Source organism: Fukomys damarensis, unplaced genomic scaffold (genome assembly GCF_012274545.1).
Source record: "Fukomys damarensis isolate Sample0158 unplaced genomic scaffold, DMR_v1.0_HiC HiC_scaffold_19, whole genome shotgun sequence".
Taxonomy (NCBI): domain Eukaryota; kingdom Metazoa; phylum Chordata; class Mammalia; order Rodentia; family Bathyergidae; genus Fukomys; species Fukomys damarensis.
Window position 1 is genome coordinate 59,660,017 of NW_022900931.1, and position 10,049 is coordinate 59,670,065.

The following is a 10,049-nucleotide window of genomic DNA, read 5'->3' on the forward strand; positions in this document are numbered from 1 at the left end:
GCGCGGAGGCGAAGTGAGAATAAAGCCGGTGGGAAGGGGCCCGGAGCGCGCCGCCGCGCGGGAGCGCGCTCACCTAACACCTGCCCGCAGTGTGCGTCGCCTTTGCCCGGGCTCCGGACTCAGGACGTCTGCTGCCGAGGGGCCGGTGTGGCCTGGGGCGTTCACGACTGTCAGCGGTGCTCCGAGCACCTGGGTAAGCCCCAGGCTGTCCCCGAGGCGCTCAGAGCTGGGCAGGGGTGAGAGCCTCGTCTCTCCCACTCTTCCCCTAGACAAATCCCATTCACAGATTCTAGCCACCAGCTCTTGGAGGTCACTCAGTCTAGATCTATCCTTTCCGGTCTGGATCCACCCATCCCATTTTCTGACTTTGGCCCCACCGAGGCACTTCTCCGGTCACTTCCTGACACCTACCAAAGGCTGTGTTCAAACCGCACTGGTCACCTTTTGGTCCCTCCCTCCCATCTTCGTCCCCGCCCTCTTCCTTCTCGCTTGCCCACCCAATCCTCTGTCCACAGGGAGCTCTGACAGAGTGGGTGCCCCAGATGGACCTTGTCCGGCCGGCTTTGAGAGGGTTAATGGATCCTGCGTAGGTGAGGAGGAGCAGAGGAGGGAAGGAGGGAGGAGTTTCGCTCTAGGGCGGGCCTGGCCAGCCTCAAGTCCCCGACCTCTTGTGACTTCTTCCACCCTGGCAGATGTGGATGAGTGTGCTACAGGTGGCCGCTGCCAGCACGGGGAGTGTGCCAACACGCGCGGCGGGTACACATGCGTGTGCCCAGATGGCTTCCTGCTCGACTCATCCCGCAGCAGCTGCATCTGTGAGGCGCTAGGAGAGGGCTGGGGCTGGCTCCCAAGCCTTCTAACCTCAGGGGACAACCCAGACATTGCCAGGCCTTTCATTCCCTCAGACCACTCCCCCACTCCCAAGTGCCCCTCAGTCTTAGACCCCTCCGAACTTCTAAGACTCCTCAGACCTGCAGATGACTCCGTGCACCTTCTCCAGACCCTCCAAAACCCCTCAAATATTTTGGATGGAAGATTCCTTCAGATTCTTAGGCTTTCTTGAGCTCCTTTCAGATCCCAAACCTACTCACCTCTCAATTATTAGACCTTCTTTAGACCCCTAGATTCTTCTCAGTCTCTCATTCAACCCTTAAAACCTTCTCGGATCCATCCCCCGGTCCTCAGCTCTCCTTCACACCCCCTCAGATGCCCCTCATGGCCTCAAAACTCCTTGGGACCATTCCCCTACCTCCTAGATCCTGGTACTGCCACACTTCTCATTCTGGCCTTAAGAATTTCTTTCCCCCTCCCAGCTCAACACGTGATCTCAGAGGCAAAGGGGCCCTGCTTCCGTGTTCTTCGAGATGGTGGCTGCTCACTGCCCATTCTTCGAAACATCACCAAGCAGATCTGCTGCTGTAGCCGCGTGGGCAAGGCCTGGGGCCGAGGGTGCCAGCTCTGCCCACCTTTTGGCTCAGGTGAGTGTCTCCTTAGGTGTCCAGCCCTATTAGTCCAAACTTCCAAAGGGCCATGCCTCCTGACTGGAGGGTCGCTGAGCTCAAAACAGGCCATGCCCCAACCCCTGAGACTTGCTAGCCTCAAACTGGACTCTGCCCAGGACTTCTCCCACACACAACCCCACCCACACCGTCCTGGAGTTAAGCTGTGTCTGTCAAGCATCACCTCCAGTCCCTGAGGTTTGCAACCATGTGCCTGCGTTTTGGCCAAGGCTCCTGCTCCTGAGACACCGCCTTCGGTTTAGGCTCCCCCTTTAGGTCGCTCCCCAGATTCACCCCTCCCTGAGACACCTTACTCTCATTCTAGCTTCTGCCTAAACAGCCCCACCAAGGACTGTTTCCTGACCTCCAGCTCAGTCGCTGGAGACTCCAAACTAAACCCTGCCCTCAACTCCAGTCCATCATCCCAAAAGGAGAAAAACTCCTGTGGCCCCACCTTTGGCCTCTGAGATGTCCTGTTCAAGGGCCCTACTCCACTCCATGCCAACACCCATGCCAAACCCTTAAGCCACTTCAGGCCCAGCCCTATCCCCATCCAAGGTAGCTTCTAGATTCCTCCCTCTCATTCCCACCTCTTCTCTGGCCTTCTCTCTTCCTACCTCATGACCTTTTCCCAGAGGGTTTTCGGGAGATCTGTCCAGCTGGGCCTGGTTACCACTACTCGGCCTCTGATCTACGCTACAACACCAGGCCCCTCAGCCAGGAGCCACCTCGAGTGTCCCTTGGCCAGCCACGAGTTATACCAGCTACCCCCCGGTCACCCACAGGTGAGGTGGCACCTGGAGGAGGTGACATTTTCAAGAGTCCACCCCAGCCCATAGGTAAAGGAGGAAAGGAGTGGGGACACCCTATTCAGGTCTTCACTCTCAGATATCCTGTTCTTACTAGGTTTTCTGCCCACCCATCGCCCAGAGCCCCGGCCTGACCCCAGGCCTGAGCCCCGGCCTGGCCCTGAGCTTCCCCTGCCCAGCATCCCCGCTTGGACTGGTCCTGAGATTCCTGAATCAGGTGCTGTAGAGAGAATTGAGGGTGTTGGTGGGGTGGTTCTGGGGTTGAAGATATAAGACAAACATGCTAGGAAAGAACAAACAGGCAAAAGGAGTGAGTAGGGAGAGGTAGGAGAGTTGAAGGGTCGGATGATAAATAGATCAGGTGTGATCCCCAGTAGAGAATTAGGTTCAAATTCTATTAACTGAGTAAAAGAATCTACACTTTTTGAGTCTCTTTTTTTGTATGTGGTAAGGGGGATTGAATTCAGGACCTTGCACTTGCAAGGCAGGCATGGTGCCATGGAGCTAAATCCCTGGCCCAAGACTCAGTTTCTCATTCTGTAAAATGGGGATCATTGTGAGGTTTCAGTGATATGTCTCTGAAGTATTGAGCACACAGTTAAAGCACTCAGTTAATGTTAGATTTTTTTTTTTTTTTTTTTTTTTGCAGAGGGCAGTAAGAATATATTTTAGGCAGGGGGTTGAGGGGGTTGTAGAGCAAAAATTTTTAAGAGAACTTGAAAGTGGCATTGTGAATGGATTTCAAGCAAGAATCTGATGAGAATGTCCCATCAGAAAAGAGTGGATTCCCCTCTTAAGATGGTCTTTGGGGAAGGACACTGATGAAATGTTTTAGGTAGAGAACTGAAGAGATTGGGTTGAGATGGAAGGGACGACAGTTCAGAGTTGAGGGAACTTGACTGACTGGACCCCTAGGTCCCTCCTCTGGCGTGTGTCAGCGCAACCCCCAGGTCTGTGGTCCAGGACGCTGCATACCCCGGCCCAACGGCTACACCTGTGCCTGCGACTCCGGCTTCCGGCTCAGCCCTCAGGGCACTCGCTGCATCGGTGAGCTGGGTGGACGCGGGGCGGGAGGGGGAGCTCCGCCGGGTCACCTGGTGACCAGCCCCTTCCTTGTCCTTAGACGTGGATGAATGTCGCCGCGTGCCCCCGCTTTGCGCTCCCGGGCGCTGCGAGAACACGCCGGGCAGCTTCCGCTGCGTGTGCGGCCCGGGCTTCCGAGCCGGCCCGCGGGCTGCAGAGTGCCTGGGTGAGAAACCCGCCCCGCCTGGTTCCAGCCCCAGCCCTACCCAGGTCTAGCCCCTGCTCTCGCTCCTGGGCCTTCCTTCATTCCCCGCGCAGCTCCAGGGCTACTGCTGCCGGGTCCCGCCCCGGCTCGGCCCGGGCCCGGGTTCTGACCCGTCGATCCATCCCGCTCTGCCCCCACCTGGCCCTAGTCTACCGCGCGGGTCGGACTCTCCATGGGGCCCGCCTTCTCCCCAGCCACGCCCTGTCGACCACACTCGCTCCCGCCCAGGCCCCGCCTCCGTCCTGCCAGCGCCGCCGCCAACTCCTGACCACGCCCTGATCCCACCCCTCAAGCAGAGCCCTGTCCCCAAACTGCCCCTTCTTTCTCTAGCCCAGCTCCTGTCTTCCCTCAGTCCGCGAAACTGTCCTTACCACTTTTGCCGTGCCTAGGGCTTGGACTCCCCAGCTTACCTCTTTCCCCAGTCTCCCTTATCCCTCGTCCTGCTCTTCCCGCGAAATCTCTGCCTGCGATTTAAAAGCCTGCTCGTTCCAGTCCCCGCCTACCACTCCTGTTCCCCGCCCCCAGCCAATCGCCAAACCAAATTTGGCTCCGCCCCGTCCCACGGGCTAGCCCCTCGGGACCGCACCCCGCTTTCTGGGGACTCTTCGCTCCAGTCCCAGACGACCGGTTCTTCCCACAGACGTGGACGAGTGCCAACGCGTGCCGCCGCCGTGTGACCGCGGGCGCTGCGAGAACACGCCAGGCAGCTTCCTGTGCGTGTGCCCTGCCGGGTACCAGGCTGCACCGCATGGAGCCAGCTGCCAGGGTGAGGGACTGGAAGGGCTAGAGAGGAGAGGGGTACAAGGGGAAGGATAGAGGGGCGACGAAGCCGAGGGAAGAGGGTTAGAGAGACTGAGCAACGGGACAAAAGGAGGCTGACTCAGGAGAGACTGAGTCCAGGTTCTGAGAACCAGAGAGGCGGAGGGGTTGGGGGAGGGGCACTTGGCTACAGAGTGACCTGGGGTAGGAGAGGTCAAGTGGTGGGAAACAGGCTGAATCCTCGGAGGATAGAGACGCAGAGTGAAGAGATCTGGAGGCACCAGTGACTGGCAAAGGGGTCAGTTATGGAGGACAAAGACTGACTCCTGGGGCCTAGTGAGGAAGAGTTCTTCTAGCCGGGAAATCTGCTTAAGGAGAGTTGATGATTGACAGGGGTAGACAAGAGCGATAGGTGGGTCTGGGTGATGGAGACCAGAGTGGAGTGGGTCGGGCAAAGAGGAGCAGTGACTCCGGGCCCCTTGCCATGCAGATGTGGACGAATGCACCCAAAGCCCGGGCCTCTGTGGCCGAGGGGTCTGTGAGAACCTGCCTGGCTCTTTCCGCTGTGTTTGCCCGGTTGGCTTCCGGGGCTCGGCGTGTGAAGAGGATGTGGATGAGTGTGCCCAGGAGCCACCGCCATGTGGGCCGGGCCGCTGCGACAACACAGCTGGCTCCTTTCACTGTGCCTGTCCTGCTGGCTTCCGCTCCAGGCGACCAGGGGCCCCCTGCCAAGGTGAGGATGCTGGGTCCAACCCTGCTGCACCAGCACTTGCTGCGGGGACTCAAGAGAGATGTTCCTCCCATTTTCAATAATATTGAAACCCTGGGAAGGGACAACTGAGGCAAGAAAGGAAACACGGAGGAGGGCAGGCAGCCTGACAAGGCCATGGAGGCTTGCTCCAGACTGGAATGTGGAGGCAGATAGGGATGGAGGCCCCTTCCTCAGCCTGACTGACCCTCTCTGCTCCAGACGTGGACGAGTGTGCCCGCAGCCCCTCACCCTGTGCCTATGGCCGGTGTGAGAACACAGAAGGCAGCTTCCAGTGTGTCTGCCCCACAGGCTTCCAACCCAACGATGCTGGCTCTGAGTGCGAGGGTGAGGCCAGGGAGGGAGGGAGGAGCATGGATGGGTGAGGGGTGGGGGCTGCTCTTTCAAGGCCACCCTCTTCCCTGCTCCTCAGATGTGGATGAGTGTGAGAACCACCTGGCGTGTCCTGGACAGGAGTGTGTGAACTCACCTGGCTCCTTCCAGTGCAGGACCTGTGCTGCTGGCCACCACCTGCAGCATGGCAGATGCACTGGTGAGACCAGGCCCTGGCTATAACCTGGGACCTGAATCGGGACCCCTGAACCAGACTGTGACCCTTGACCTGGCCTACAACCCTGACCTGGACTTCATCCCCTTTACAGGACCACAGTTCCCATAGCCTCACTGTGACTCCTGAACCAGACTGCAGTCTCTGACCTGGTCAATGTGACTCTTGACTTCTGTGACTCCGAAACGTTAAACTTGACTGTGACATTTGATCCTAACCATGATCCCGGCTGATAACCCCTCACCACAAGCCTGCCTAATAGCAGCTGAAAATCTCCAGGCTCTGACTGTCCCCTGACTCTGAATGTGACCTCTGACCCTAACCATAACCCTTCCTACAACCCAGACCCTCGATCCTGCCTCTTTCACTCCCTCTGGTCATTTCAGAATCTCTTGGCCAGAACCTAACTGGGTCATGATCTCTGACTCTGACCCCTGACTTGAGGCAGAATTATGGGCTTTAACTCTACCCTCTGACCTGAACTCGTCTCCAATTCCAACCAACTCTAACTCGTTATTCAGCAGAATCCCATCCACTGATCCTGGTTTATAATACTTGACCCCTTATGATAGTTAATATCTGGTCCCTGTGCCAATTCAGTCTTTTCACCTGACCCCAGAATCCTAGCATAGGGGATTCCCAGACACCAAGGCCCACAGGATTCCCAATCCAGGTCCCCAGACCCGAGAACCTCCTTCTGCCCTACCCTTATCTGCCACAGAGCCCTCACCGTCTTCCACACAAGACACTTTCCATCACCTCTCCCAGACCCCTCTTCTCTGCGGGGTATGTCCAGGGTGTCCCTAGACTGGAACCCTTGTGAACCCCCCCACGTTCCCACAGATGTGGACGAATGCAGTTCGGGCGCCCCCTGCGGTCTCCACGGCCACTGCACCAACACCGAAGGTTCCTTCCGCTGCAGCTGCGCACCGGGCTACCGGGCACCGGCGGGTCGGCCTGGGCCCTGTGCAGGTGGGCAGGGCAGGCGCCGCAGGAAAGCCTGGGAGTAGGTCCTGTTCCAGGGCAAAGCGCGCCGGGGGGGAAGGTGAATGCTGGACAAAGGGGTTGAGGGGAGAATTTAGGCTCCGGTTACCTGGGTTATGGCCTGGGGGCGGGGCTACAGTTTTATGGGCAGGGCCTAGTGGGGCGAGCCAGGTAGCCCCGCAGCCCTGCCCTATCTCAAGCGTACTCTAGACATAAACGAGTGTCTGGAGGGCGACTTCTGCTTCCCCCATGGCGAATGCCTCAACACCGACGGCTCCTTTGCCTGTACTTGTGCCCCCGGCTACCGGCCTGGACCCCGCGGAGCATCTTGTCTCGGTCAGTTCTCAGCCTGGGCCTAGACGCGGAAAGGGTGGGCTTATAGCAGGAAAAGGCGGAACGAGGAGAACGGAATGAGGAGTTTGAATTTGTGGCTCAGTTCGCCAGCACCCTGGGGGCGGGGTTTTCGGGAGTGTGGGGGTGGAGACCGGGGAGGGGCGTGGTTGGGAAAGGGCGGGGGCGTGGCCCGGAACTTTAAGCAGAGGGGGAGGTGGGCCCGGGTTTCGGACGCCCTGTCCCACAGACGTGGACGAGTGCAGCGAAGAGGACCTTTGCCAGGGAGGCATCTGTACCAACACCGACGGCTCTTTCGAGTGCTTGTGTCCTCCGGGACACCGCGCCGGCGCAGACCTCGCCTCCTGCCTTGGTGAGAGGCTCCTCCGGGCCAGTCCGTCCCCCACTCCCACCTCCGCTTTTCGCCCACTGCTTCTTTCCTCCTCCGTCCCGCTCTTCCTGCCTCCTCGCCTCTTCTCCTTCCGCTCTTCCTCTCGACTCTGCTGCCCCTCTCTCCCTTCTGATCCTGCCATCCCCTTCTGTTTCCCCGCCTTGCCTCCCTGGCCTCTCCTACACCCCTGTCTGACTGCTCTGCCTCTCCCTTCAGACATTGACGAATGTCGGGAGCGGGGCCCGGCCCTGTGCGGGTCCCAGCGCTGTGAGAACTCCCCAGGTTCCTACCGCTGTGTCCGGGACTGCGACCCCGGCTACCACGCCGGCCCCGAGGGCACCTGTGACGGTGAGACAAGTCCTCCCACAAAGGTTGCTGGATCCTTGGAGTTCAAGGAGGGGCGACCTGGCTCATAGACTTGAGGGGTAGGGTCCCCAGCCAAGGGATACCCGTCCATCCTCTCAAACCTACACCCCTGAAAGACATCCCTTCCTTCCAATGAGGCAATGGATTGAAATTCCCTCCTTAGGCCTCTTCTCTTTCTAACACCCTACCCTTCACCACCGGTGCTGCTTCCTGCTGTCCTTCAAAGAGGCTCAAACCTGAGCACCCTGGGCACCATCTTTTCCCAACGTGAAATTCCCTGAACCATATGTGATGGTGCATACTATTAATCTCTGTGCTCTGGGAGGCTGAGGCAGGAGGATGGAAAGTTCAAACCCAGCTTTGGCAACTTAATGATGTAGCAAGCCCCTGTTTCAAAAATAAAAATTAAAAAGTAGAGCTGGGCCTAGTGGTGCATGCCTGTAATCCCAGCACTTGGGAGTTTGAGGCTGAAGGATTGCTGCAAATTCCAGGCCAGCCTGGTCTACATAGTGAAACCCTGTCTAAAAATAAATAAATAAATAAATAGTAAAGGTAAAAAATGGGATGAGGATGTAGCTCATTATGAATGCCCCAGGTATAATAATCCCCACTACCAAAAAAAGAAAAGTTCCTAAAATTTCTCCAAGGATTGGCCCTGGCCCACTTAAGTTTCACCCATCCACCATTTGGACACCCCCCACACACACTGCCTAGGCCTTTGGAACACAAAAGCTGGCCCCTCCCTGGCTCTCCTTCATCAGTCCTGCCCCTCACCTAGTCTCATCCTCCAGGCCTTTCCTCTGCTGTCCAGTTCCCCTCTGCTCTGGGATTCTCCCACACCCTTTCCGACTCCAGCAGAGGACTAACCAAGGCAGGAGATTGGACTAATTTAATCTGTTTTGGGACAAGGATGGTATGTGGGTCAGCACTTTTTGAAACACAGGACATAAAATGACTGGGCTGCCCTTGGCTCTCAGGTTGCAGATGCTCTGATTTTTGGAAGTCTTGTTTCATGACATTTCATTCATTAACTCCACAAGAATTCATTAAGCACCTACTATGTGCTAGGCTTGAGGCCACAACAGGAAATGAGTGAAAACTCCTGCCATTGTGGAGCTAACATTTGGTGATTGTAGGGGGAGGCAGACAATATGTAAATAAATTCAGCATTTATTTATTTCGGTTTTTTGAAACAGGGTCTCACTATGTAGCCCAGGCTGGCCTTGAACTCACAGCGATCCTCCTGCCTCAGCCTCCCTGAGTGCTGGGATTACAAAGATTCATGTAACAAATAATTTGAATGTACCAACTGTGTGTTGGGTACTACTCCATGCCCTGCAAATATATGTAGTGAGGAACAAAATGGACACAAACCCCTACCCTGTGGAGTCTACATTCTAGGAGAGTTGTCATACTAATAAATATGCAGATAATAATGTCAGATTTAAAAAGGAAAACAAGCCGGGCGTGGTGGCGCACACCTGTAATCCCAGCACTCGGGAGGCTGAGGCAGAAGGATCACTGTGAGTTCGAGACCAGCCTAAGCTACATAGTGAGTTCCAGGTCAGTCTCAGCTACATAGTGAGACCCTGTCTCAAACAACCAAAGAAAAAGAAGAAGAAAAACAAAGCAGCATACATGGGCAGAGATGAAAAGGTAGTGGGGAACCCCAGTGGGGGAAGGAGCGATAGGTGGACTGGACCTGGACACTTTTTTTTTGTACTGGGGATTGAAACCAGGGTTTTCTCAATAAGCTGCATGTCCAGCCCTTTTATTTTGAGATAAGGTCTTTAAAAATTTGGTTTGGACTTGTGATCTGCCTGCCTCAGCCTCCCAGAATGCTGGGGTTATAGGCGTGGACCACCAGTGGAGTAAAATGAGAGAGGGAGCCATGCAGAAAGCTGATGAGAAAGTATCCCTGGCAGAGAGAGGGCAAGTACAAAGGCCCTGAGGCTGAACCATGTTTGGACTATTTGAGAAGTGGCAATAAAGACTTAGGAGTTAGCTGAGTGTGGTGACTGGCCTATAATCCCAGTACTCTGGGAGGCTGAGGCAGGAAGGTATAAAATTGAGGTCAGCCTGGGCAACTTAACAACTTAGCAAGACCCTATCTCAAAATAAAAAGCAATAATAATTATAAAAATAGAGCTGGGGATATAGCTTAGTGTGCAAAGGCTTTGGGTACAACTCCCAGTGCCCCTCCTCTGAAAAGAGTTATCAGCACTTGTGGGTCTTTAGAAGTTCAGACTCCTAGAATAGCAGATTGGTAGAGACTGCTCTGTTTTATGGGCTGGAAGTGGCATTAGA

At 56.0% G+C, this 10,049-nt stretch overlaps 1 protein-coding gene across 1 annotated transcript in view; it reads left to right on the forward strand.

Annotated features, from left to right (window-relative positions):
- Ltbp4 (latent transforming growth factor beta binding protein 4) overlaps positions 1-10,049 on the forward strand; it is a 32,270-nt gene that overhangs the window by 13,464 nt on the left and 8,757 nt on the right. Inside the window, exons 8-24 of the mRNA XM_010614530.1 lie at positions 5-13; positions 91-193; positions 516-590; positions 693-815; positions 1,314-1,478; positions 2,135-2,284; positions 2,406-2,525; positions 3,224-3,355; positions 3,432-3,557; positions 4,237-4,362; positions 4,846-5,088; positions 5,326-5,451; positions 5,537-5,656; positions 6,515-6,643; positions 6,866-6,991; positions 7,236-7,358; positions 7,593-7,724. Of these exons, the coding sequence (XP_010612832.1) occupies positions 5-13; positions 91-193; positions 516-590; positions 693-815; positions 1,314-1,478; positions 2,135-2,284; positions 2,406-2,525; positions 3,224-3,355; positions 3,432-3,557; positions 4,237-4,362; positions 4,846-5,088; positions 5,326-5,451; positions 5,537-5,656; positions 6,515-6,643; positions 6,866-6,991; positions 7,236-7,358; positions 7,593-7,724 (2,128 nt within the window). The remainder of the gene's footprint in view (positions 1-4; positions 14-90; positions 194-515; positions 591-692; positions 816-1,313; positions 1,479-2,134; positions 2,285-2,405; positions 2,526-3,223; positions 3,356-3,431; positions 3,558-4,236; positions 4,363-4,845; positions 5,089-5,325; positions 5,452-5,536; positions 5,657-6,514; positions 6,644-6,865; positions 6,992-7,235; positions 7,359-7,592; positions 7,725-10,049) is intronic.